Source organism: Aythya fuligula, chromosome 18 (assembly GCF_009819795.1).
Source record: "Aythya fuligula isolate bAytFul2 chromosome 18, bAytFul2.pri, whole genome shotgun sequence".
In the NCBI taxonomy this organism is placed as follows: Eukaryota; Metazoa; Chordata; class Aves; order Anseriformes; family Anatidae; genus Aythya; species Aythya fuligula.
Window position 1 is genome coordinate 3,502,389 of NC_045576.1, and position 27,422 is coordinate 3,529,810.

Sequence of the window (27,422 nt, forward strand, 5' to 3'; positions counted from 1 at the left end):
CACAGCAAACTGGCATTTTGCAGGCTCCTAGGAAGATGCAAACACCACAAAAGCTGCTAAATTCTGCAAGGGGGGGTTGCAGAGCTACAAAGTCTCCCCAGCCCCGCTTCTCTGGCTTTCCCCCGTCCCTTAGGGCTGATCCGGGCATGTGCAAGGTGCTGCTCAGTGATCACAGTCCGAGGATTGGGAGCCACCCTGACCCAGGCACCATTTTATTTCTGATGTTATTTCTGATTTTATTTCTGATTTTGTTTCTGATTTTGTTTCTGGCTTCGGCCAGGCCTGGCTGGGATCAGGGTCAGCTGCAGCCGCCGTGCCCCAGTGCCTGCCTGCGGGAGGGCAAAGTGGGGCAAAGTGAGAGAGGGAGGAGGCCATGGAAAAAAAAAAATAATAATAATATATAGGGGTTAGAATAGAAACCAGGTTATGGCTAAACTGTGGGTGGCGGGAGCTGTCGTGGCAGGTAGAGGTGGCTGCTGTGCCAGCCCGGGGGACCGGGACCTCATGGCCCAGGGGACCGCTGTCCTCACGGCACAGCTGGAACCTGCCTGTGCTGAAGCCCTTAAATTTTGAGGGTCCTTGGGCTGGAGGGTACAGGGGGAGAGGGGTCTCAGGGACATGGCTAGGTGTGAAATGGCCAGAAGCTCAGCCCTAAATCGAGCCCTTCAGCCGGCGGGGTGCAGGACCGCCGTGCCCAAGAGCTGCTGCTGGCACAGGGGCAGCTGGATGGAGCCTCGGCGGAAACGGAGAATCAAATAGCAGCTCTGCGGGGGCAAAAGGAAAAATAAAATAAATAAAAAGCAGATTTACTTTTTCCTCCTTTCTTCCTGAATGGGAAAAAAAGAACAATCAACAATGAGCCAAGCCCGGCACGACGCAGATAAGCCCGACCTCCCACGGCGTGGCGGTGGGACCGGCATCAGCGGGCGGCTGGCACAGCAGGAGGCTGCCCCAGCGCAGGCAGCGGGCTCACGAGGAGCCACCAGCAGCGCCAGCCCCAAGGAGCCCACGGGTGGCCGGAGCTGCCCCACATCCCCGCTGGGCTGCAGCCAGCTGGAGCCAGGCACGGCCACGGCAAGGAGCTGATAGTGGGATTTCCAGATAACGGGGTTCTGGGAATGGCCACGGTGCCCGGCACAAGCCCTGTTCCTGAGAAGGACGTCGCCTTCCCGCACGGTGAAGGTGATGCCCTTGGGAAGGGGGGTGGCTTGTCGGGAGAGCAGTGAGTAAGGCTCGGGCTCTGTTGGGAAAAGGGGAGAAACCGGTGCCCGGGGAGATGATGGGAAGTCTTTGAGAACCCAGCATTCAGCCTGCGCATGGACCCACGGCTTCCTGAGCCCACAGACCGCGCTGGGGAAAACAAGTGTCACCCAGGATTTGTTATCTGACAGCTCCAGGCTGGGAGAAAACTGCCTGCAAAAAGAAAACCGAAGGTTGTATTTTGTGCATCACATCAAAAAACATCCCCGGGACCAGAAAACGTGTCCACAGCAACCTCGTGAGTGGTTTTAGACGTCCATCCACGGGGCATGGTAGGGTCAGACCCATCTCCAGCCATCCCTTGGGAATGCTCTGCCCAGGGCAGGGCCGGACAGGGCTGGTGGGAGCCACAAAGTGCTGCTGGCTTCCCCCTCTTCTTTCCATGCTGCTTCTTTCCTGATAATTTAGGGAAAAAAAAAAAAAAACAGCATAAAAAGATGCTTTTGTTCGGCCACCAGCCCCGGTGCTGCCGTGCCCAGATGCTGCTGCCAGGGCACCCCCTGCCTTTGGGGTGACAGGACCTGGGGTGCTCAGCACCTCCCGTGTCACCTCCTCCAGCCCTCGGTGCCCTTGTGGTGCCTGGGACAGGCAGGGGAGTCTGGTCCCCCCTGAGGGGCTGCGTGCAGGCAGGATCCCCCAAAAACTTCTAGCAGCCCCAAGCCCCCCAGGAGGCACCCGCAGCTCCCAGCCCCTCCGCTCCACGTCACCCATGGGTGAAACCAGCCCGAGCTCGGGGACACGGGGACACGGGACCGGTGCTGCCCGGGGAGAGGCGGTTTGAGCGCTGCACATTCCTGCCCCTGGAGCCCAGCGCAGCCCCGGGCGTGAGTAATGCCCCGGGCTGGCTGCCTCGAATACCTGGGGCTGATCTATCGCCCGCGTGCCACTGGGTGAGGAGGTGCTGAGCACGGCAGCTCACCCCGGCACGTCGCCGTGCGGCCGCCCCGTGCAGGTGTCCGGCCGGGAGCTTCCCACTGACACCGCCAACGGGACTGAGCCGCTCGGCACCACGTCCCAGCACCGTGCCCTGCTCTGCTGTGCCAGCTCCCACCTGCTCGCCCGAGGCAGAGCCCGCTGCCCCAGCCACGGCACGTGGACACCAGCACTTCCCCAACCCTCTCCAAACCAGCTTTTGCCTCTCTGTGCGTGCTGCAGTGCTTCTTTTTGCACCCTTGGAGAGCCCGTGTATCCCTCTGGGTCCCACTCCGGGGTGCCAACGAACCCCAGGGCTTCCCCAGGGGATGCCCAGCATGAGGAGGGGGCCGGGCTGCTGCCCCCCTTCCCACAGGTCCCTCCCGGAGCAGGAGCAGGGCTCTGGCAGCAAACGAGCCGGCGGTGCTGCCGGCAGCCTGCCCGCATGGGCTTGTGTAACCTCTTACGTCAGGCAGCACCGGCCGGCTCCTGCCTCCTGCCTGTGCTGGCACCGCAGCTTTTCCCAGGGCCCCAAGCTCGGGTTCCTGCACCCTGGGGATGCCCGAGCCCCCTGGGTGCCCCTGCGGACACCCAGACCCTGCTGGGACAGGGGGGTGCTCGTCCTTCCCCCAGGGAACGGCTCTGCCTCGCACACAGCAGCTGTCCCCATCGCCTTCTCCTGGAAGGCAGCAAGCAAATAAACAACCGGATGATGTCTTTATGCTTTCAGTATTTAATTTCTAATTTATTTCTTAATTTGAGAAACATCGGTGTGTGGGTGGTGAGCTGGGACAGGCTCATGGGGAGCCTGGACCTGGCACCACAGGGCAGAAGCCGGGGGGGGCACCAAGCTCTGCCCTCTTTGCTTTGCCCCAGTGGCACAAAGCAGCCAGAGCCCAGCGCACCCCGGCCTCAAACCCTCCTCTTCTTCCTCCTCAGAGACCAGCGTCTTCCTCACCCCCACGGCTCAGCCTCCCCAGCTGCCCAGCAGCACTGCAGGAGCACAGCGGTGCAGGGCGATGCCAAGGGGCTCTGTGGGGGTTTTAATGGGAACGGCACCCCCCCAGGGCACGGCCACCCCATGGACAGGCACCACAGAGGGGCAGGATGCGGCCGGGGCTGCTCCCCAGCTGGCAGCACAGACAAGCCCAGCACAGCCCAGCGGGTGCCCAGAGAGCCTCCAACACCCCAGCAGCCCCTGGCGCGCTTCCCAAACCCGCCCAGCTGGGTTTCGGGGTGCTGGAGGCGGGCTGGGGCACCAGGGCAGCAGGGCGAAGGCATTCCCCAGGGCTGGAGAGGGCAGGATGCCGTGCCAAGAACAGCACACGTCCGTCCGCTCGCCTCCCCTTCCCAGCTGCAAGAAGCAGGGAAAGAGCCCAGGGAGGTTGCACCCGGAGGTGCAACCAGCAGCCAGCTCGCAGCATCCTCAAGGGATGCAAGAAATGGGCAGTCAGGGCCCGTGCACGTGTTGGCACGAGTGGCCAGGCTCGTGCATCGCTGCTGGGCGCCCACTGATGCCCCGCGGGGCTCGCAGGTACCGTTGACGGGTTGCAAAGCGCTGCAGGGTTTGCTCGAGCACCCGGCTGCCTTATGTAAGAGAGCGGGAGCGCGGCGGGGATCAGCCCTGGTTTGTAGGTCAGAAAATGGAGGTGCGGGGCAGCTGAAGGCTTGGGCTGGGTCAGCCGGTGAGTCAGTGCCAAAGGAGGGACCGGCGCGGCGGAGGCTTTATTAGCAGGTGAGGGGTGGAGCGAGGCTTCGGCAGGCGAAGGCAACGCTGAAGCTCAGCATCAGCCGAGCGGGGTCTCACCATCCCGCCCGCTGTCCCCAGCTCCCCCAGCCCCCGACCTGCCAGACATGGGGTCCCGCTGCCCCTCGCACCGCTGACGGCGCCCGAGCCCCCCGCGCCCCGCCGCTGCCCCGCACCTCGACACCCGGCCGCGGCGGTGCCAGGACGCCGGTGATGGAGCAAGGTCAGTGAAACAGGTTTCTCCTCCTCGGTGCCTCCACCACGGCGCTGTGATTCGCCCTTCCCCGCGCAGGCTGGGGAGCTGCGGACTCGTTGACAGCGGCTCTCGTTAGCTCGGTTATTGAGCCGGGATGGGGCCGCCGGTTCTGAAGGCAGCAGCTCGAGCGGCCACCTGGTGCATCTCTCCCCTTCTGTCCCCGTGCGGGTGGCTTTGCTGCAGCTCTTCCCCCAAACTCGCAAGGAATTTTTGCGCTTGGAGACTCCCCCCGTGCCGGGGAGGCGTGCTGCGAAACACAAAACCCGTGGGACACGGGGCTGTGGTGGGTGAAATGTGGGGTGCTCACGGGGCTGACAGTGAGCACCGTGAGAGCGCCGAGAGTTCATGGACTCTTGGAGGTTTGGGGAGCTCAGCCCAGGCTGACCCCTCTGCTGTGGTCTATGGCTGCCCCAGGTGCCAGCCCGTGGCCACGCTCACCCAAGGGGTTGGTGCTGAGCCCAGGGGTCACTTGTGGCTGTGAGAAGGGCCAGGGGTTGTCACATAAGGGGTGAAAGCAGTACCTGGGTCAGGATCCTTCCTCTACTCCTTTCAGGCTTTTTGCCAACTCTTTGTAGTGCCTGCACGCTCCTCTACATTTCTTACCCTCGTGTGTGCCACCGCCGTGCACCTGGGATGGGGACACACAGAGCCTGGCAGTCCCATCGGTGGGCTTGTCCCCAAAATGCAGCCAGAGCCACCCAGGGCTGCATCCCCAGGACTTGCAGAAATGCAGCCAAGCAAGACAATGGTGGGGAAATGAAGGGATGCTGCGCCCAGCCAGACCCACCCCTACTCCTCCTGAGAGCGGGGCCAGCCTCGGGTGAGACCAGCCCCATGCTCAGCCCTGCACCGCAGCCTGGGGTCCAGGAGAGCTGGGGGCAACCCGCAGGAAATCTCAGCAGCACCAGGGCTTGAATGCTCGTGCAGGACTTACTGCATGGGTGTGGGTGGATTTGGGTTCCTTTTGCAGCCCTGTGCTTGCTGATCCAGCCCGGTGCAGTCCCACGGTGGGGTCGGGTGGCCCTGCTGTCACCCCCTGGCACAGCAGGTGTCCCCTGCTCCTGGCCCCGCAGGGACCTGCTCTGGCATCAGGCAATGCTCGCAAGCTGGAGCTCGGTGTCTGCAGTGGGGAAAAGATGTTGTCAGAGGTTAAAGTGGTCCCATAGCCCACCCTGTGCCTGTGCCCTGGGCGCCCTCCCTGTCCTGCTGCTGCCAGGGCTGTTGAGGAGTGGGTGTCAGCATGGTCCCAGCACCTCTGGGTGCTTCGTGTGGGACACGCGGCATCACTGGGGGCTCGCAGGATGCTCGGTGCCCTCCCCCTGGGGCTGCACAGCAGTAAAAGGGGCTGGGGACCTGCCCCTGGCATGTGCTGCAAACTGAAGTGCATTTATCCCCAGCAGCACCACGGTGCTCAGCGGGAGGGATCCAGGCCAATGCACAGGCTGGGTTCCCCACGCTGTCCCCTGCAAGGCAGCAAACTCAGGCTGGTCTGTGCCCAAGTGGCACTTTCAGTCCCACCAGCCCTGGCACAGTGCAAGGAGAGGTGTTGGGATGCAGAGCTGTGCCCAGCCCCCATGCCCCCGGGATGCTTGGTGCCATCCCCCAGTTCCCCCAGACCCCAGCTGGGAGCAAGCTGGGGCCATCAGTAGTGGGGAGCTCGCTTTAGACCCAGGAAGCTCTGAGGCAGAATCCACAGCATCCCCTGTCATTTGCTAATGCTTCTAAATCACGTGTGGCAGACCTAGAAAGTAATTTGCCCTGCTCGTGCTCAAAGCCAGCACTAAAAGCGAACATCACTCATCTCCTCTTGTTTTGGCCACCACTCAGAGGCTCCCTCTGCCCTCGGCGCTGAGCGATGCCCACCTCCCCACCTCTGTAGGCAGTTTGGATTTGGGACCCAGCCACGGAGGGTCCCAAAGCCATGACGAGCCCAGCATCACACCGTACCCAACCCTGGCTATATCAGTGCCATATCAGACCCCCCCATGGTGCTGCCTCCGTCCTGCCTGCGGCACAGGTCGTTACTCAGCCGCCCGGCCAGGAAGTGAATCCCTGCCGGGATGGGCAGGAAATTGTTCAGCAAGTGGCGCACACACACGCTGGCCCGGCAGGTCCCGGACCCCGGCGTCACCCCTCCGACTGGCACTGCCGGTGGTCACCGCGCCGGGCACGGCAAGGAGCAGCGGGCAGAGATGCTGCTGCCCAAGGGAGGCTCCTCCACCTCCGTGCTGTCACCTCCGGCCATAGCACCTACCTGGTGTCCCGTGGGCGATGGTCTTTTTGGTGCCCACCATCAGCACTGCTCAGCTTCAGTCGTCCCCGGAACCCTCGGCTGCCTCCTTCCTCTCCCAGATCGTGGCCTGGGGGCCCAGCACCTAGGGACGAGGAGAGAAAAGAGGCACCGAGTGACAGCGTGTGCTGGCACATCGCCCTCGTGGGGGCCGTGCTGCAGCTGGGGCATCGGCCTCACTCCTGGGAGCAATGCTGTTTCGGTCGAGGAGCTGGGGCCAGCCCGACAGGCAGCTCGGGGTCGGGGTGTCCGTGCTGGCTCTGCTCCTGGGCAGCATTTCCTGCACCATCGTGGATGGGGGAACGTGGCCAAGCTAAACCCTGGGCACTGGTGTTGATGGGAAGCCTGATTTAACGCAGGGAGCAGCACGGGAAGGTTTGGGGCATTAAGGGACACAGGCCCATGGGTTCCCTGCGGGGTCCGGCCACCCAGGCGGGCGCGATACCAGTGTTTGCTTGCTGGAAGCACAGGGCCAGGGAAACCTGCTGCCTGGCTGGGTTTCTGTTTGGTAGGGTATTTAAGGGTGTTCTCCAGGGTGTGCCAGCCCTGGCCTCCACCCTGCTTTCACAAGCACCCACTCCAAAAGGAGCTTGTTGATCTTGGCTGCAGAGGAGATGCAATTAGCACCGGCGAGATTCACCCGGCACGGCTGGGCTGTGCCAGGGGACAGGGACAGGGGACAGGGGACGGCCACATCCCCTCCCCGTGTCCTAGGGATGAGCAGAGCCCGGCTCCACCACAAGAGCTGCGGGATGCAGGGGACGTGTCCCAGGATGGGGGCACGGAGCATCCTGCCCCACAAGGGTTGCGTCCACGTGTGTCGTGGGAGATGGTCTGAAAAGAAGCTGAGGAGCCACGGCCAAGCAATGTGCCCGAGCTCACAGAGCGTTGGTGCCACGGCTCGATTTCAGCCTGTGGTGATGGAGGTGACCACGTTATTCTCAGGGCCAGCAAGCTTTGTAACATTTCTGGGCTTGTTTGAAGCCTTGTGGGGTCCTGTCCCACGGCACTCAGGTACCGCCGCACCCCTTTCAGCCCAACCTTTTCACCAGCTCTCCGGAGGAAGGACGAGTTGGGAAAGGGGACCTTTGTCCCCCTATCAACACCAGAGTGACTTCAGCAGCTGCTCGGGTGGTCCTGAACAGAAAGGGAGAGTCAGTGAGCGTGAAACCCCAGACACCCCCGGGGTGCCCACCTCCATCTCACCTGCACACCAGCCTGGGGTTATGGTGCTGCACCCAGTGGGTCCCGGTGGCCGTCCTGGTTCTACTCCATGTCCCCACTGCCCCACAGCCGGGGCTGGCAGCGGGCCCCATCCTGCTCTCCCGGGCAGGGTCCCGGCAGAGGGAGCTGTGACATTTGTGAGCTGGGCGCTGCTGTGCCTGCAGCCTGGGCTTCAGAGGGGGATGGAGGAAAGCCTCAGCCTGCGCAGGCTTGCTGAGAGCGCAGCACTTGTGAGTGCTCACCCTTCTGCCTGCAAGTCATGCCAAGCATTATGTAGGACTGCTTACTTAAATCCTAAAAGCTTTTTTAGCTGTTAAAAAAAATACTTTAAAAAATCAAAGGGCCGCTCTGGCCCGAGGTGCCTTTGCAAAGCTGCCTGATTACAGCTCCAGCCTGTGCTGCCGCCCATTACACAAGGAAAGAGAAAGCACAGCCAAAAAGGGATGAGCGTGGCCAGATCCCAGAGCTGGGGTGAGCACGTGGTGCCTGCTAGCAGTGCTCAGGTTATTCCTTCACCGTGCATCCTTGAGACAAGGCTGCATAAACCCAGCTGCACCTGAACCCATTCCTCCAGCTCCGTGTGTGCTGAGCAAGCAGCCCTCTGCTTAGGGGCAGGATTTAAGCCCACACACACTGCCGTGCCCTGCTGGAGCAGGCAGCGTTTCTTGCAAGGGCTGGGCCTGGCTTTTCTCCCTGGAAGGACCAGCAGGAGCCCAAGTCCTGCTCTGCAGCAGTGGGTGCACCCTCAGGAAGCTGCTGCTGTAACAAGGGGCAGGATGTGACCAACAGCAGTGGGCTGCCCCAGCCTGGGTCTCAAAGATCCAGGAGACCTTCAAGTGCTTGGAGGACAAGCAGAGGGTTGGAAGGGATCATCAGGGCCATAGTTTCATTCCTGCTGTGATCCAGGTTGCAGCTGCCTGCAGCGGAGCAGTGCTGTGCCTCTGCAAATAACCTGTGAGCTACCTGGTGGTGCTCCATGCGTTGTGGTTTTGCAATCTCACCTGAAGCTGTTCCAGCACCAATGCTCTGGGCGGCATTTCTCTGATCCAGAGGTTTGCATTGCAGCCTGGACCAGCACATTGCCAGCGCCCTGCTCAGGGTCTGGTGTGCACGGGGCTGCTGATGCTCCCCTTGGGCTGTGTCACTGCCCAGGTGCGGGCTGGGGGGTGCTGCAGGTCCCCAGCCTGCTGCTGCAGCCCAGAAATGCTCCTTTCACCAGGAGCCATCTCTGGGGCTTGTACATAAAATGCTGCAGTAGGGGCTGGGAGCTAAAAGCTCAGAAATTGAACGTAATGGTCAGTGAGACACCCAGTGCTGTGGGGCAGAGCTGGGCTACGCACTGAGCACGGACACATCGGGGCATTTGGACCAGGCTGCACCCGCCTGTGGGATCCAGCGGTGCTGCACCCAGGTGCAAATCCAGGCCCTCCTCACACCCTGCTTGTGCCACCGAGAGCCCCAAAGATGGACAGAAACACTGGCTCCGTGGGACAGCCATCCAGCAAGCACTTTGAAGGGAAACTACCAAGACATTCGGAACAGCATCTTCATTTCAGATCGGTGCTCTCTAGGCAGCATGGACCAGACTCACAGGAGTGCTGAGCACCCCCTGGCAGAAGTCAGGGCTGGCAAATATCAAGCTGAACAGCCTCAAACCAAGGTAAGCAAAAACTCCCTTCTGAAAACAGAGCATCAAACAACACACCAAAGCAACGACCATGAGAGCCGCCACCCAGCACCCCAAATCAACCACTTTCTCAAGGAAGAACGTGTGTAATTATTTATTTTGGGTCCCCTTGGAAGTACCATCGCATGGCTCCTTCAGTTCATGGCTTCGCGTGGTCTCTCGGCCCATGGCCGTGCAGTGCTCCAGCCACGTGCGGCACGCTTGTTCCTGCAGGGAGCTGGTGACCACCATCCCTTCAGGTGGGCAGGTGGAAGCTGCCTGGTCCCATCTCAGCAGCCGTCCTCCACGCCACGAACCGCCCCAGAGCATCCCTCAGGTGGGGAGCGGGATGAGGGAGCAGGAGGGATGGATGGGGATGGCTGTGGCTTTCAGCTGCCCCGGGAAGAGAGTCTCTGGCTTGTGTTTTCTGGCAACTTAGAACTGGGTTTGTTTCATTTAAAAAAAAAAAAAAATGTAATAAAATGCTGCTGTTGCTATCTGCAAAAGGAAAGAGAAAAGTCTGTCAGTGCCCTGGGAATCCAAAACTGAGCTGTGCTGGAAGGCAGCAGAACCAGCAAGAAACACACAGGTATTTGAAGGCTGGGAAGCCCAAATGACACAGTGGTTTGAGGTGTCAGCGGATGTGACAGCGGGGAGACCCCAGTGATGCCTCCCATTCACCTCAATGGCAGGCCTGTGGTCCTCAGACCAAGCCAACCAAACCCTGGGAGCACCGCAGAAGAGCAACAAGGCCAGCCCAGATAACGCAGTCCCAAATGCTTGAGCAAGATCTGAAGCACCTGGGGGAGGACTGTCAATGCCACTGGGCACTGCCCTCAGCCTGCTCCCACTGGGCAACCATGGCTGATTTCTTCATGCCTTCGGAAGGTGAAGAGTCAAGGCAAGCATGAGCGTGGTTGAAAATCCCAGCTACAGGGACTCAGAAGAATCAGACCACAGAGCAGTCTGCATTCATATAGGTTATGAAACCAAACAAGGACTTCACGTCCTGCCAAGCCACACGAGGGCTGTTGAGTAACGAACACTATTGCCACCTCTCCGAACTCTCATCGTTTCCACACAAGCAGGAATTTGCCCACCCACAGAAGCACTGAGATTACCTGGGCTCCTGCTTTTCCAAGTGGGTTGAAAACAAGACCTTCTGCTATCCAAATCTCTACCTGCTGAAAGGTTTAATCACTCAATGGTCCCATCTCCTACTTACAGTTCAGTGTCTACAATGACATCTGGCCTCTCCAGAGTCTGCCGTCTCCTCTGGATGGCATCCACAATCTTTTTCCTGGGGCCCAGTGGGATGTTGATGCTCTTCAGATCATTGTCTGAACACAGCATGAGGGCCTCCAAGTCGATCTTTTCCTTCTTCAAGATGGAGATAAACTCAAACATGTGCAGGGAAGCCAGAAAAGTCTCCAAGGGGCTGGTGTCGGGTTCATCGTCGTCATCTAAGCCCAGCTCCACCTCGTCCCAGGGCAGGTCCTCTGCGTTCCTCTCCTGCAGGCTGTTGGCACTGCCAATGCTGTCGTTGAGACTTGGCGAGCGCTGCAGGCGGCTCCGCAGTTTGACACCCAGCCCATCCGTGTCGCCTTCGCCTGGCATGCCGGCGTCCTCCCGGCCGATGCCGAAGAGCCCGCTGCTGACGTAGTTGCGCCTGAACACCATGGTGCCCAGCCCGGGGCGGTTGAACAAGGAGTCGTGGCCGGAGTCGGTGCTGACTTCGGAGTGGGCCGAGTCCATGTGCAAACCCGGGTCGCTTATGGCACGGGAGACGGTGTCTTCATCCGTGAGGAACATGTCTCTGATATTACGGCGGGTCCACTCCTTGGGGCTGGCGTATGTGCCCTGCTTCACGAACATCACGTCGTTCCCCAGCTGCAGGCCGGACAGAGAGCGCACGCTTTTCCTCCCGTCCTCGTAGATCTTGAAGGTCCCATCCACCTGCTTCTTCTTCTCTAGCTTCTTCTGTATTTTCGTCTTTCCCTTGGCTGTGCCGTGGATGGTGGCTTGTGAGTATGGCAGGGACGTCACCATAGACATGTGTTGGAACTTCTTGCTTAAGGTGCTACTCGAGTAGCTGGAGAAGCTCATGGTGTCTGAGTTATCCGACATCTCCTTCCTGTACCGTTTCTCCATCCTCTCGTGGTGTTTCTTCTGCAGCTTCACGCAGTCCTTGATCCTCCGCTCGGCGTCGCGGAAGGCCTTGTCCTTCAGCTTGCTCACCAGCTTGGGGTTGAGGCTGCTCTGCTTGGCAGCGATAGAGTCCAGGTAGCGCACGCACTCCATGTGCCCCTTCATGGCTGCCATGTCCAGCGGGGTGTGGTAGTCGTTGTCCAGGCACCAGATGTTGGCCCCAAAAGAGATGAGGAAGGAAAGACAGTTCAGGTGGCCGTTGGCTGCCGCCAGGTGGAGGGGGGTGTTCCCCCAGATGTCACATTTGTCTGGATCCCCCCTAGACAAGGAAAAGAACCGGTTAGCATACAGCCTTGGCTGACAGACCACTGAGATGTGTCCCAAAGAACAGGCTATTGCAGTTGTGCGGGGCAAATCAGTACAATGAACTTTTTTCTCCTCTTCTACAACCTAATTTTAAGTTTTGAAGTGGCATGTACAATGGCACGGATTCACGTGCCTGACAGACAAGTCTGTAGTATTTCCCACAACATGAATTCAGCTCTCAGGAGACACGTGTTCCTGCACCAAACCAGTTTCTGGAGGAAGACAGGCCGGATTCTGATTAGCCCAGAGCTGAGATACGAGGCTGATTCCAGCTCAGGTCTTAACGTTTCAAACCTCAAACATCCCATTAAATACTACTCAGATCCCATCTCCGAATCTTGGCTTCGCTCAGGCTCCACCAAAACACCGCTCCGTCCACCACGCCCTGGGTGGGACACCACGGCATCCCACCAGGATGGCAGCACCACCACAAAATGCCACCCACCCACTGCTGCACCTCCCCACCTTCCTCTTCGCTCCTGCCTGGGGGACCCCAGGGCCCCGAGGTTATGACTTGGGAGGGGAACAAGAGCAAGGTTGCTGGCTTGGGCCTGGAGGTTGGGGTTCTGTGGGGGTTTTTGCCGCACCACGCTTGGTTTCGATTGCATGGCTCGAAGCACAGTGGTATTAGCACATCCTGAGAATCCAGTTTCAGAGAAAGTGGAGATTAGGTTTCTGCACTCCTCAAGAGCCGGACACTCGACTAATGCAATTAGCATCTCTCCTCACATCGGGCCGGCCCCTACCCCAGCGTTGCTGATGGGGCACAGCCTCCTGCCCACATCTCCTGCCTCTGTTACGGGACAGACACAAACCTAGGAGCGAAGGGAGCTCCATCCTCCTGGCATTCCTCTGTATTTATGACCTGCTGAAACAAGAGATAGTTCACACCCCTGCTGGCACCAGCTTTCGCTCGAGCGAGTGCGCTAATGCTATGCAGCCGGCAGCAGTATCAGTCAACACGGCGCTCTCCTTCGTGCACATGGCCAAGACAAAGCCTTTATTAAGGCTCCGCAGCTCCACCACCCTCTGGAGCAGCTCCCCTCGGGGGATCAGGGCTCTGCAGAGCCATGACTCAGCTCCTGCAGTTTCCTCACCACCCTTCCCGATGAGCTCCAGAGGAGCTGAGCGCTGCTCTCCCACCGCGAGGTGCCCAGCACCAGGCCCAGGCCTGCAGAGAAGCATCTGGAAGAGGGTTCGGCCAGCTCAGGCGTTGGGTTGCTTTCTGCAGGCCCTCAAGGGAAAGAGCAAATCCCTCAGTGGAACCAGAAGTCCAGAAGGTGAATGCACCCTTGAGACCCTCAGCCTCTGTTACTTCACACCCAGCTGCCTCCTGTATTGAAGAGATCTGCTGGGATGTGCAGAGCCCAGAACCCTCCCAAACCCCACGTGTGCTGCAGCCCCGCTCACTGGAGAGAGGACAAGAGGTACTTTGGAGAAACACAGCAGCAATCACAAGAGCTGAGCTGCTTCGCATCTCCAGCTCAAGGCTGGATGCCCGTGGTGGAAACATCTGCAGCTGCTCTCCAACACACACCTACTTTCACAAAACTTGTAGAAAATTAGTAAGTCTACAACTTGAGCTTGCTGGCAAATCCAGCAACAGTTGCTCAAAAGATTCAACGCTGTGGAAGGGAACCAAGCCAGAAAGGTCGCCAAGCCCTGCGAGCACAGCCCCCAGAACCTACAACTTCTCCTACAGAAGCAGAGAAAGGCTTCAAAGATGAGGCCTGGAAGAACACCAGGAAGGAGAAGGGACAGTAGGTTACAGGGACTGAGGAGCCGTGCAGCCAGCAGGGGAGGAGAGCAGCCGGTCCTGCGGCACCGCCACGCTCCCGGGGCAGCAACTCCTTAGCCCGCCCGTCTACCCTCGTAGTGACATGTCCAGGCTGGGAAATTCACGGGGGGATAAATATTTGATGATTTGCAAGAGAGGAGTAAATTATTGATGGGGCTGGATTAAAGAGCCAGCGAAACTGGAACTGCCGGAGCCGGCAGTGGGACTCCGGCGCGTGAAGGGTCCTTGGCTCATTTCCGTGTGCTCTGGGTGGGCGCACGGAGCTGTGCCAGCTCCCACGGGCACAGCCAGGGGGGACAGGGCACCAGGAGGCTCCCCACAGGTACAGGGACCAGTGGTTTGGACAGGGACTTAAGCAATCTTGCTCCCCATAGCAAGCATACAGATGCTTCATCCATAACGCACGTCTCAGGGCCTGGTTTGGCTGGCAAAGAGCAAAGCCAGAGAGGTCCCAGGGGATGCATATTTGAAGGTTTGCTTTGCTTTGCTTTTCATTGCTTCAGAGAAAAAGTGAGAGGAAGGAGCATCAAAACCAGTTTTCCCTGGACATTTCCATTGCCTAGGAACAAAAGTATTAGAGCAAAATTAGATCTCTAGGTCCCTTTGTCCTATAAATGTCTGCCGGAGGCACTAAAAAACAGGAAAGAAGAATGGTGACTTGCAAAGTAGACCTGTGTGATCCAGCGCCGATAATAAGCACGAGGCCCTCCCTCTGGCGGGTGTCAGCCTGGGCAAAACTTCACCTCGAGGGCGCTGCACACCAGCAGATGCTGACTGCAGGGTCCACTAAGTGGGAACGCATTTTAATAACAGGTGTGAAGCGCAGCGCTTCTCAGCTTCAAAGCGTTGTCAGGTGCTGAGTCAACTCCCGTAATAATCATTATTAAAAAGGCTGTTAATTGAGCCCCTCGGGTGGACGTGTGCATCTCCTGAGTCACTGCCTCCTCACCGTGACGCGCACGCTCACTCCCTTCCTGCCGGCTTTTCCCCTCCGCTTCCCCCGTGGGATCCCAATTACCCTGGGAATCCACCGGCACTCACGCTCGTCCTTCCCCTGCCGCACGTGCGGAGTTCCTCCGATGGCAATGGGCTGGCTCAGCCCCCGGCAGGCACACTCGTGGAGGTGCACAAAGGATCAGGGCCTCTGATCCACAAGGAGCCAGCCAGCTCCTGCAAAACACGCAGCGGTGTTTTTCATGGGAAGAGGAGAAAATCATTTATGGCTTGAGGAAAACCCAGACAGCTTCGGCACGGCAATGGCTTCAGCAGTCAGGGCATTGGTGCAAGCAGAGACTGGCACAGAGAGGAAAAGATGAATTTGGGATCCCGTAGGTCCTGCATCCCAAGCTCTGCCCAGCTGGTGCTAAGCACAGGATCCAGCTTTCCTCCAACAGGCTCAGATCCCTACAAATCTAGCACCAGCTTCTTTAGGTTAGGCTGATGGTCGCAGGACATCCCCAGGGGAAGCTCCCCAAAAGCACAACCGTGCTGCTCAGGGTGGTCACCAGCCCCATGGCAGGGATGTGCAGCCCTGGCTTCCAGCCTGTCTGGTGGAAAGCCACATCCTCAGCTCCCTGTGGGCCACTCCAAGGCTAGGAGCCCTGCTGCTCCCAGCAGGGGCCCCTGGAGACCTGGAGATGGACAGACGCCCGTCACCGGCACAGCGGTGCTAATGAACCGCGCTGAGGAATTACTGCCTCCGAAAATCCGCAACACTAAATGCCAGCGAGCCTCTCTTTTCCCAGCCGTCACGCTAATTGGGTTTGTTTCCCTTGCTGGAGCTCAGCCAGGAGGAAGAAAAAGGCTTTTTGTGCTGCTAACAAGAAGGATGAGGCAGTGCTAATGCCTCCATCCCATCCCTTCTCTCCATCCCCTTGAAAAAGAGGCAGCGAGGCACAGACATGTCACCGGCTGTTACTCTCCTGCTCCAGCCTGGATGGAGCAACAAGCCCACTTTGTCACCCCTTCTCTGCAGGCCAAGATGACAAACCTTCCCTAAGGACCCACCAACAGATTTGCTGGATTTTATTTCCCTGTCCCCACCTCAGCCCCATGCCACTACCTGCTGAACGCACAGGCACACGAGCACAGCTCCTTCGCTGGAGATGGAGCCGAGCTGACCCTAAATGCCAGGGGGGCAGGAGCAGTGATTTTTGCCCCCACAGCCTCGCTGGGGCATTTGGGAACAGCCTGGCCACAGAGCTCAATCCACCAGCTGCTCTGGGTGCCAACAGCACTGCGCAGTGCTGGCGAGGAGGACTGGGCATTTCCAGGTGCCCCCGCGGCCCCCCATCTCCCCTCAGTCCCAGAGCCTGCAAGGTTTCCCCCCCGGTACCCCTGCCTGGGAGCTTTTCCATTTCTCATGCATCCAGCATTGGCTGCAAGGATGTTTCACCAGTTTCTGCATGGTGCTGGGCAAGGAGATGAGCGCACGGCTGTAAACGTGCCCTGCAGCCCCACAGACAAATGCTTCGCTGCCCCATCCATCACCTAAAGGGCACCGAGCCTCTGCCGTGCTATTTTCCCTGTCAGGAGCAAATGTATGTTAGGCTGTTAATTAAACAGCGGCCAAGCTGCACGCAGACACATCCACGAGGACCTTTTGATCCAACGTGAATTTATGAAAGGGGCCCCTCTGCGGTGAAGCAGCCCTTGGGATGGTGGAGAGGCAGGAGCTGCTGGCATGGATGTGTGGGGCAGCACAGGGCGGGCTGTGGGCAAACGCCCCTCCAGAAAGGCTCTTGGCCATCAGAGCATCTCTGGAACCATTTCCACTGTCAGGGTCCCATCCCCGGAGCTCCTGCCCTCATCCCTCCGGGTGGCAATTTCCCAGAGCTCGGAGGAGATTTCTGCTTCTGTCTCGCACATTTCCTGACAGTGCTGGGCACAATCGCTGCCAAGCTGCACCCACCGAGTCCCACAGCCCCCTCTTTGTCCCCCGGTGGCTGTGACACCACGTGCCACAAGTCAGGCGATGGGTGCACCCAGGAGAGCAGCTCCTAATGCAGCTGCATGGCCCTGGGGCATCACCTCCCACGGTGCCTGCCCTGAGAACATCCTTTCCTGAGCATTCCCCTAACGCACCAGGCACTCAAGGACTTCCCAAACCAACTGTACACAGCCCAGATCTGAAGAGAAAACCCTTTACCACGGAAGGGCAGCAACGTGTGACAGAGCTCTGCCTGTAAACGCAGCGGGCCAGGCTGAAGGTTTTACACCAGCCGACCGGAGCATCAGGAGGTGCTGAGCCCAGGAACAGGCAGAGCAGAGACACAGCCGACCTCGTACAGAGGAGAGCTGCAAACACAGCCCAGGCAGGGAAATCTCAGCGTGGGAGCTGACGGCCCCGCTGAGCCCTGACCCAGGAGGAGCACCGAGCCCATGCCAGGAGGCGCAGTGTACGCCCCGAACCCAGCACTATTCCTCCATATCAGAAGGAAAAAAAAAAAAAAAAAAAAAAAAGGGCTGGAAGAAATCTGCTCTTGGGGGATCTGCTCCTAAATTTTTCCAGGATCCACATCCAGAACAGGCTGCTGGTGGGGCACACACTCAGATCTAGCTTTGGGTAGAGCAGAGGAGCATCACCTGCTGCCAGCTGGCACGGCACACGTCCCTCTGTGCGAGCGTTTTGTGGGACAGAAGGAGCTCTTATTGTCGCTGTCCCCTCATTTAGAAGGGCTAAGGGCTGCCTTTGTGGCAGTGACCTGATGTGCTGGCATCTCAGCTCTGCCTGTCCTTACGGGACCTGACCCAGGACTGCAAAGCACTTGCAGGGGGGACCCAGCCCTACCTGGGGAGCTGCAGGAGGGGTTTGGGGCAGGAGCAGGGCCATGGGCAGTTATAGGGGCAGAGAACCAGGAAAAACACAGGGTGGTCACCAGGAGCACAGGATCAGACTTAAAGCACCACAAGGAGCAAAATATAATGAGTTGGGGACAGGAGGGGAGGCACTACGGTCAGAAACCACCGGTTTGTGGAGCATTTGCACCCACGCTGACCTGTGAGTAAGAAAAAGGGGGGAAGATGGGGTCTGAGCGACCCCATCCCCAGGGAGCGGCACCGAGCACCCACCAGCACTCACCCTCTGCTGACGATGAGGCGCAGGGCGTCCAGGTTGCCGTGGTAGGCAGCCCAGAGGGTCGGGGTCATGCCATCCTCGTCTGGCGAGTTGAGGTCCTTCTTGGTGGCTTCCTTCAGGAGGTCCAGGTAGCCGTCCCGGGCTGCTCGGTGGTACTGGTCGTTCATGGTGCCGAGCGGTCCCTGGGCGAGCGCATGGGTGCGCGGGGGGCTCACGGGGTGGGCATGGGGACGGGGAGCTGCCAGGAGGGCCCGGCTCGCCCCGCACAGCTCCGGCGTGCCAGGACACCTGAGAAGTCGTGGCGGGGAGGCAGCAGCTCCTTCCAGCCACGCTCTGCGGTGCTTCCCCTGGGTCCTAAACGTCCTCCGGTGCTGGCGGCTCCTCACGGGGAACCTGTCACGCGCCAGCTCCGCAGCACATTAAAAGCTCCAATTAAGCAGCATCGCCGTGCCAGGCTCAGCAGAACACTGTGGGTTTGGGGTCACTCGGTAAGTGCTTGTAAGGATGAAATATCCCCCTAAGCGGAGCTGCACAAAGGTCTCACGGGCTGTATCCTGCCTGATATCTGCTCCTGAGCCCCCCTCGCAGTCAGTGGGGCAGTGGGAGTGGGCTGATGGAGCAGGAGCCCCCTGCCTGTACCCACAGCCCCATCGGAGCTCCCCAGGGAGCAGCAGGGAGCTGTAGGAGCCCCAGACTGCTCCTGTCCATGCCTCACTTCTACTACAATGTGTTAGAGGGGCCGTGGCCACCCTCCAGCACCCTTTATACCAACACTAAATTTCTGCAGGGAGATAAGTGTCCCAAGCGATGCCTCCACCCCAGGGGCAGCTCCCACAGGATTCCCAGGCCCGGGGCACCCTCTGCCGTCGGGAGACACCGAGCTGAGCCCGGGCACTGGCTGAGGCACGGGGCTGTCGCAGGACGTTGTGCCACAAGGAGCATTGCAACCCCTGGGCCACGCTGCCAGGGAGGAGCAATTCCCTGCAGGACCCCGGTGCTTTGTGGCCAAGTGCCCTGGCTCTGGGGATGGGGGGCTGTGGAGATGGGGGGCTCCGGGGATGATCCCACATCTGCCACTGAGGTCCTAGGATGGCACAGAGCCACTGAGGGCAGTGAGAAAGGGAGGACAGAGGAAAGGAGAAAGACTGAAAGAGCAGGCTGAAAGGTAACGAAGAGAGAGACATGAGAAAGAGCAAAACCAAAGAGAAATGCAGCTTATCCTTCTAAGCAAGAAAATGCCCAAACAGAGCAGCGTGGCCCCAAAGCAGCCCCCGGGTGCACCTGCACGAGCTGCAGTGATTAACCCCGGGGTGAGCGGCACTGAGTCACGGTGCCGGCTGCCTGGGGACAGCTGTAAGCACCCTGCAGGGCTCGCTCACACCGACAGCTTTGTACTCACCCGCTCGGCCTCCCCGGGCGAGTCCTGACGGATGCAGCCGACACAGAGGTATTATTTGCCGCTGGGATTCTTCAGGTGAAAAGCAGCGTAGTAACGTCTGCAATTCATTACCGAGGTTATTTAATGATTCTCGTACTATTACTAATTAAGCTTGTTATTACTGCCATGCTGTATGGTGGCTCCCACGGGGGATAGGGAGCATTGCCCAAGGCAGCAAACACTCTTTCCTCTGTTGCTGGCTGTTAAGGACAAATGAGGGCGAGTAAATCAGTGCACATAGCCTGGGGGGTCTGCGTGCCTCTGGCTTCTGCAGACTCTTTTTAAAGATCTCTGCCAAACGTAACCATTACCAGCTCCTGGTCGCTGCACAGAGGGTCTGGGTTTTCCCTGGGAAAGGCAACAGACTGACAACAGCTCAACTGCTCACCCCCAAAAACCCCAGCCCGTGTGGATGAGTGTAGCCAGCAGTGTGGGTGGCAGCCAGCTGGTGGCAGCACGGGCAAGACGCACGGAGGTGGCCCCGGGCCAGGCACTGGGGACATCGCTCGTCCCCGCAGTGCCAGGAGGCTGGGATGGGGCTGGACCTGGTCGCAGGATCCCTGTCGGGCTGCAGGGACTGAGGGGCATGGAGGGGCCCGTGCCTGAACTCATAAACGATGAGGAAAAGCTCCGCGAGAGGCTGCCTCATAAAGGAATAAAACTTGTCCCTAAAACTGCACTGGGTCTCACCACCTCGCCTGCTGGGATATCTCTCCTCCAAGAGCTGGAGGAAAAAGTTTCTCCTTGCCTCCAATCCAGCAAATGCTTAAATCCCACCTGCTCCATGTTTTGCACCATGGCTTGTTTCTCCTCGGAGCAGAGGTTAAGCTCCCAAGGGCCAGAGAGAGGTGATCCCACCCCGACAAGCGAAGGGCAGCGTGCCAGCAAAGGGGAACACGGATCCCGGTCTCCAAATCCTGCTCTGTCCTCGTGATAACCTTTCCTCCTTGTTGGCACTGTGCAAAAGGATTGAGCTGCCCTCGGCAGTGAATAGATAAATGCAAATTTCTTCTTTTTCCTCAAAAACTTTCCTGTGTGGGGCAGGCTCGGAGCCCTGATGGGGATTGTACGGGGTGAGGCACAGTATTTACTGTGTTCAGTTGACCAGAAAGCCAAGCCCAAAATCGTCAGCAAAAAAAGGTTAATCACCTAAAGCATCTTCTTTCAAGGGAGGAAATCTCGTCCCTGCAGGGCGATCCACTTGGTGGGGTGGCTTTGCTCTGTCTATGGCAACTGTGACCTTGTGCCCGAGCGGTCCGTGCCATTCTCAGCAGCGTGCTCAGTTCGTGCCCTCCCCAGGTAAATAACCCTTATCTCTCTCCCTCTTTCCCCAAATCAGCTATTGCCTAAAATGGATCACATGAGTTTCCCTGAGAAGCCCGTGAAGCGCTGCTGCCAGCTCCAGACATGGTGTAAATCACAGAGCCATCCCAACGGGTATAAATTCTCCGGCTGACCGAAGTGCGGCACCAGGGGAACTTCTCAGCCTGGCGAGAGCAGAGATTTGGATTCCAGGCAGCAAAGCAGGTTGGTGGAATGGCTCAGTCTGAGCAGTTACTTTGGTTTGATTCAGGCTTCTTGTAGAGAACCAATGGAGTCCCAAGCCTGGCATAGAGAAGGGGCTTTAGAGGGAACGAGAGTAGACACAGCTCGTAGCACTCTTGCAGGAACTGCTATAAAACACGGTGTGAGGTTCCAAAGACACCCAGGGCTTCCTTACCTTTCAGCAGCCTGCTTCTGAGCCAGGAAGTATGACGTTCTCACTGAACGTGTAGTGGTTGACATTTAGAAACCAAACCACGTTGGATATTTGCCTCAGGGTATTTGAGCTTGGGAGTGCTTCTCTGGTGCTTTTCCAATATCTTACATCAACAAACACCAATAAATATGTGGTGTGGCAAACTGGGCATGCTTTGTCAAATTGTCCTGGGATCTCCCCAGGCAAAAGCATCATAAGAAAGAATAAAGTCTTCAGGGAACCGGGAAGAAAAGGCATGAAAATGAGCCCGTCCTTCTTTTTGCTCTTCCTGTCTCAGCCTTTCCCATTCCCCCGATACATTCTGTCCCCTCCTCACACCACGTCTCACTTTGGTCCAGCCCTGGACTATTCAAAATTAAGTGACCTTTCTTATTCACGGCCTCTCCTCCCAGCAGCACCAGCCCTCAGCTACGGCATTAGCTGAACCATGACTGAAGAGCCTGCGCGGAAGGACAGCGAGATCCAACGCTCCAACTCCAGCATGGGCTGCGGACACAAGGACGACAAAGCCAGCCTGGCTTCGAGCCAGATAGCACCTTATAGCCACCAGCCCTCCGCTCCAGCCTCCAAGGAAGTATGGAAAAAGGGCGGCCGCATGTTCTCCATCCTGCTGGCCGTGCACTTAGCCCTGCTGGCCTGCACGCTGGTGAGCAGCGGGGCTTTTGAGAAAATTGCCGTGCACGATTACGACGTCTTCTTCCTGCTGACTGTCATGATGCTGATAGTCATCATCTGGATCATCTTCTACCTCGTCAGCACCGCCCGCTGCCCAGATGCCATCCTCTGCAGAGACTCCCACGCTGGACCCGTCTGGCTGAGAGGTAGGAGCTCCTGGGGGGCAAATGCTGGAGGCAAGAGGCAGGCTGAGCAGTTCACGTGGGCATTAATTATTACAAGAAGGAATGACCACCTGGGGCACAGGCTCCCTCTCCCATGCTGGGGTGTAGCATCATGCCCTGCTTCAGGTCTGCTCCTAGTCCCTCCCCTGGCTTCACTGCCAGGTCTCCCTTTACCTGCGAGGGCTCTCAGCTCTTTACAACACCAGGCTCCTTCCCAGCCTTGCCATTTTCCATTGCAAGACCTGTTAGTCCCAGTCAGACTGGAGTGTTTATCCAGATGACTTTCCGAAATCCTTTCTAGCCAAAATTACTCCATGATTTGGGTGGTAGGAGAGGAAAAACTGAGGTAGAAGCAAAGCCTCTCTACAGCAATAGTTCCTCCTCTTCCTTTCCCCCCATCTGCATTATCCCACGTGCATACATCTCTCCAACCACAAATACTCTGTCTCTTCAACAGGAGGCCTGATCCTGTTTGCCATTTTCAGCCTTGTCATGGATGTGTTCAAAATAGGATATTACTCCAGCTTCTACAGCTGCCTGTCTGCGATCAAAATCATCTACCCCATTGTGCAAGCAATATTCGTGGTTGTCCAGGTGAGGCGGCTGCGCTGTGCCCTGGGGAGCTGTAGAGGGACGGAGCCACCAGGGGAAGGAGCTCCAGCCTCACGGACATAGGGCAGCTCCCTCTGCGGCAAATGCAGGCGGCTCAGCTCAGCCCAGCCTCAGCAAACATCATCTCCAGCAAACCACAGCTGTGGCAACTCGCTTTGAGGCATTGATTCCAAGCAGCCCCAGCCTGTGACAGTTGGATTTGTGCCAGGATGCCTTGCCACGGGCTCTAAGCAGCATCCAGCCAGGTCTTTCCCGTGAAGAGGAGAGAGGGAGGAGGACGGGCAGGGCAGCGACTGCCTTGTAGTTTGCAGTCCCTGCACAGAGGGCCACCTGCTCTGGGTCAATACCAATGAGGAAAGAAGTTGGATAGGGACAATTTAGGTAGGAATAGAGTTTGGGCACGGGCCGAGCAGGGGCAGTGGGACTGGGCAGGAGGAGCAAAGAACGGACTGCAGACAGCAAACAAAATGGCCAGGCTTATGGGCTCACAGCCTGTGCCCGGCTGGACCAAAGCTAAAGAGAGATCCCTGCTTCAGAACGATGGCATTCTTGCAACAAAGCTTTCTTTTTCTTCTTGTGTCCTTGCCAGACATACTTCCTGTGGATCTCTGCCAAAGACTGCGTCCATGTCCACCTGAACGTTACCAGGTGAGCACTGCTGCTTTTCTTTATCCCTCTGGTCCAGAAAAACAGGGCCACTGCAAATCTGCTGCACTCTCTCACTCAGCTGAGATGCCACAAGGGGACAAACCCAACTCCCTTAATGCTAACCAAAATTAAAACTGCTGAGTTTCCAGCTAGCCTAAGATCCCAGCTCAAACCATTGAGGTTTATAACCTATGGATTGAGCAGGGCTGGAATACAAGCATCACTCAAGCAGATTAATATTAAATAAATGATTAGCATTATATAAAATGCTTCATAGCTGACTTCTGCTTCCCTATGGAAAGCAAAGATGCAGTGGGCAAGCCTCTTCAGGCTGAAAAATAAAATAAAATAAAATAAAATAAAATAAAATAAAATAAAATAAAATAAAATAAAATAAAATAAAATAAAATAAAATAAAATAAAATAAAATAAAATAAAATAAAATAAAATAAAATAAAATAAAATAAAATAAAATAAAATGAAAAAGAAACAAGATCTTGTCCACTTTTGCAACACTGGAGACCAACCCAGACCTTTAATCTATTCCCTGTTGAGAAGCTCCTCCAAAACCAACAGGAGGATTCAGGCTTTACTAATTCTCATGAGCATGGACAAGAAGTAGGAAGAGAGTGAGAACAGCGACGCAAAGGGTTAGGACTTCTAGCCCTGTCTACTACAGAGTCCTCAAACCACCTCAGGCAGCTCCCACAGTCCTTCTGGCCACACATACAAGTCTATAACATGGATGGGAGCAACATGGCCTAGGGCCATTGCCTTAATCTGGGGATCCTCCTCCTTCTTCTGCAGGTGCGGCTTGATGCTAACTCTGACTACAAACTTAGCAGTGTGGATGTCTGCAGTGACAGACGAGTCCGTTCACAAAGCACACTCAAAGTTGAAGAAAAATGTGACAGATGACCTCCTCAGATGGCTCCTGAAAGGTAATTTGCCCATTTGTGAAGCCATCTGGTACAGGAATTGAACACTTGGGGTAGAAATAGCTCTTCATGTCAGGTTTTATCAGGGCATTTTCAGAAAGCCCATCTAGAGCTGAAGGTTCCTTTAACAGAGCCGGTATGTTAAAAGCCAGCTCTTAATGTTCATTTCTTCAGTGTGTACCACAGAGGAGAGTGGAAGGTGGAAGGGTCTGGACAAATGGGATGAGAAGGAAGAAGGGAGGGAAAAAGAGATTTAACCTGCCACCTGTCTAACTTCTTTAGAAAAAGCACAAACACCAAAAAGCTGAGGTTGATGCGTCCTTGTTTTCAAAGGTCATGTATTCTTCTGTCCTTGGTCTTGTTTTCCACTGATCCTAACCACCCAGTTCTTCATGGCTGCTAATAAGTGCTGGCCTCTATCTGTAATACATCTGTTTTTTTTATCTTCTTTCAGTGGGAATGAGAAGCAGCTCCACTGATGTTTGCAATTGCAACAGCCAAATCTGCCAGATTTTCAAGAATGGCTACTTCTGGCTGTACCCCTTTAACATCGAGTACAGCCTGTTTGCCTCTGCCATGGTTTATGTCATGTGGAAGAACGTCGGCCGCTTTATAGAACACCACTCCCACCACATCCATCGCCTGAAATTTAGGCTCTTCCGAAGGACCTTCTTTGTAGGCATCATGTTGGGCCTCATCATTCTGGTGAGCGGCCTGGGTGTTCTTATTGTTTACGAGGTGCAGGTAAACTCCAGCACCGAATCCACCAAGAAGAGCCAAGCACTCACCATGTATTACATCTTCAACATCGTGTGTCTGGGCCTGATGTCTCTCGTCTGCATTGGAGGCTCCGTCATTTACCGCTTCGACAAGAGAGACATGGACCGGCACAAGAACCCGACCAGGACCCTGGACGTGGCCCTGCTGATGGGCGCAGCCCTGGGGCAGTACGCTATTTCTTACTACTCCATCGTGGCCATCGTGGCCAGCACACCAAGGGACGCCATCAGCGCACTCAACCTGACCTACGCCCTCCTGATGATTGCCCAGCACACCTTCCAGAACATCTTCATCATCGAAGGCCTTCATCGGCAGCCCCCCAAGGAGGACCACAAGCACGGTTCTCGCCAGAAGGACCTCTGTGGTCTCACCTTTGTTAACATCAGCGCCGTGTCCCTCCGCGTGCCCGATGGCGGCAGCACCTTGGCGCCTAGCACTGCCCCTGGCGCTGAGGCCAGCCTTCCTTCCGACCTCGTGCGGTCCCTCACAGCCCCCAAGAAGATGAACTGGAGGAGGAAGTGCTTAAGGGAGATCTCCATGTTCCTCCTGCTGAGCAACATCATAGTGAGTACATGCAGGGAGAAGAGTTTCTCAGGGTGGGGGGAGAGGAGAGTGAGCACAAATGTCTGAAAGATGGTTGGAAAGGATGGGGCCCATACAAAAACCACCCTTTCTGTGCTTCCACTACACGAGGAGTGGACTTATTTACATTTTTAAGTGCAGCCAGCTCTAATTCCCTTGTCATTTATAAGAGCAACTGTCCTGGAGTTAAGATATTTTAGGCTTTGCTGAGAGAGGACATCAGTTATCAACAGAATATCAGACAAAATCAGCGGGTACAAAAGAATCAGTTTCAGTAGTTTCATTGAGTATTAGTAGATAGTAAAGTAGCTTACTAAAAGCAATAAAATAGATTAAATTATTCTCTTACTCACCCAAAGAAAGAATGTTGGGTGGATTCAAAGAAGGATGACAGCTGTACCTTTGAAAGTGCCAAGCTACACATTACATCTCAAGAGAGCCTCCAAATTCCCAGCTGGTTAATGCATCACATCCTCTAACTCACTTCACGCATCAGCTGATAAAGAACATTCTGGCGACTCCCACCCAACCATACACACACCGGCTGAGCTTCTGAGCTCAACTTATGCACACTGAGCCTGAGCAGCCCAAACTGCTGCCAGATCAACCCTACCCATGCTTGCTCCTCCCAGAGCCTGAGCAGGCCAGGTCCACACTGACACACGACATGCTTGCCTTCTTCCAGGTCCATCTTCTGAGCATGAGTTGAAGCTGTTCTTTTGGTACAACACCAGCTCACACTTGGTCTTGATTGTGAACAGGGGTTCCTTGCATTGGTCTCACACTCAGGAGGTTGTTCTTTCACCATCTCTCTCGGGAGCTGTCATTACAGGTGCTTGCTCTGCCATTCCCCTCTCTCACCACAGCATTATTCTCCCATTTCCTCAAACAGCTCTGGATCATGCCAGCATTTGGTGCCCGGCCCCACTTCGACAACGATACAGAACTGAACTTCTATGGCGATTCCATGTGGCCGGCTATTGTGGACATTTGCCTGCCCTTTGGGATCTTCTACCGAATGCATGCAGTGGCCAGTTTGCTGGAGGTCTACATCATGTCCTAAAGACTCCCTTGCAAGGAAGATGAGATCCTCCTCGAGCAATTCACCTTCTTCCCACCCCAGGGCTGGGAGACTGCCCAGGGGTCCCGAGGGATTCCCAGCACTGCCTGAATCATGTCCCCTCGCAGTGTTGGAGCATTTCTGAACTGTCAGTGAAGATCATCCAAACATAGTCCAGATTTTATTTTTGCTACTTGTGTGTGGATGGATGTGCATATGTGTGCCTGAAGTTCTTAGAGCTTAAAAGAAAAAAGGGATCCAGCATAGGATCACGGTAATTACTCTTGATTCATGCAAAGACACATACCTGCCTTCTTAAGAGCCTGTTCACTTCACGCCACTGACTTACTGTCCCGTGGGGTGGGTGCTCAGCCCCGTTGGACAGTCAGTGTCTGCCTGCAAATGCACCCAATCCTGCCTGCACGCAGAGACCAGTGGGCACGAGGGGCTAACCCATGTGCAGAAGGCAAAGAAAGGGAAACCACTCACCTTCTGGTACGGCCAGTCAGAAACCACTGCCCTGCAGAGATGTGAAAAACAAGTGATCAAAAAAGGCTTTCAGAAATGCTGGATCCTTCCTCTTTGTATTGCCCATTTCAACTGGCCCTCTTGCACCTTCTCTGTGTCAGCCCCTGCTGTTTCTCTTCCTCCTGGAGGAAGCTTTCTGCGCCAGGAGGGAGTGCTGTGCGTGGTCCTGGGCTGGCCCTGACAAGGTTGAAGCACACTTTTCCCGCATTTTTTCCTGAATCAGGGCTCAAGAGCCATAAAGATCCTATGGGCAATACAGAACGATGAAGAGATTTGTTTTTCTTTTCTTTCTTTTTTTTTTTTTAATAGATGATGATTTTTTTTTTTTAATATAAAAAAATTTTTGTACACAAGATTATTTATTGATTTTCACTGTAACTCTGACCTCCTACAGGGACCTTCTGCACCCTACAACGCAGCAATCAGTCCAATGCTACAGCTCTCCCTTGCTCTCCCATGCCCTCAAGGTATGATTGCACTGCATCCGCCAGCC

At 56.5% G+C, this 27,422-nt stretch overlaps 2 protein-coding genes across 2 annotated transcripts; one reads left to right on the forward strand and one right to left on the reverse strand.

The window, feature by feature from the left end:
- Positions 1-10,576: 10,576 nt before the first annotated feature.
- On the reverse strand, positions 10,577-17,912 carry USH1G (USH1 protein network component sans). The gene is made up of 2 exons (XM_032199898.1): positions 17,749-17,912; positions 10,577-11,822 (listed from the first exon to the last, which is right to left on the reverse strand). Exons 1-2 carry the CDS (start codon positions 17,910-17,912, stop codon positions 10,577-10,579), a joined length of 1,410 nt encoding a protein of 469 aa, XP_032055789.1.
- A 3,457-nt stretch (positions 17,913-21,369) lies between these two features.
- On the forward strand, positions 21,370-26,404 carry OTOP2 (otopetrin 2). The gene is made up of 6 exons (XM_032199880.1): positions 21,370-21,763; positions 22,239-22,375; positions 22,983-23,041; positions 23,849-23,982; positions 24,434-25,323; positions 26,234-26,404. Exons 1-6 carry the CDS (start codon positions 21,370-21,372, stop codon positions 26,402-26,404), a joined length of 1,785 nt encoding a protein of 594 aa, XP_032055771.1.
- Positions 26,405-27,422: the final 1,018 nt, after the last annotated feature.

Excerpts from the sequence above, each read along its gene's own strand:
- USH1G (XM_032199898.1), bottom strand. The coding sequence starts at position 17,912 with ATGAACGACCAGTACCACCGAGCAGCCCGGGACGGCTACCTGGACCTC. Across the intron at positions 11,823-17,748 it reads CGCCTCATCGTCAGCAGAGG|GGGGGATCCAGACAAATGTG; the intron begins GTGAGTGCTGGT and ends TTCCTTGTCTAG.
- OTOP2 (XM_032199880.1), top strand. The coding sequence starts at position 21,370 with ATGACTGAAGAGCCTGCGCGGAAGGACAGCGAGATCCAACGCTCCAAC. Across the intron at positions 23,042-23,848 it reads GTCCACCTGAACGTTACCAG|GTGCGGCTTGATGCTAACTC; the intron begins GTGAGCACTGCT and ends CTTCTTCTGCAG. Across the intron at positions 25,324-26,233 it reads TCCTGCTGAGCAACATCATA|CTCTGGATCATGCCAGCATT; the intron begins GTGAGTACATGC and ends TTCCTCAAACAG.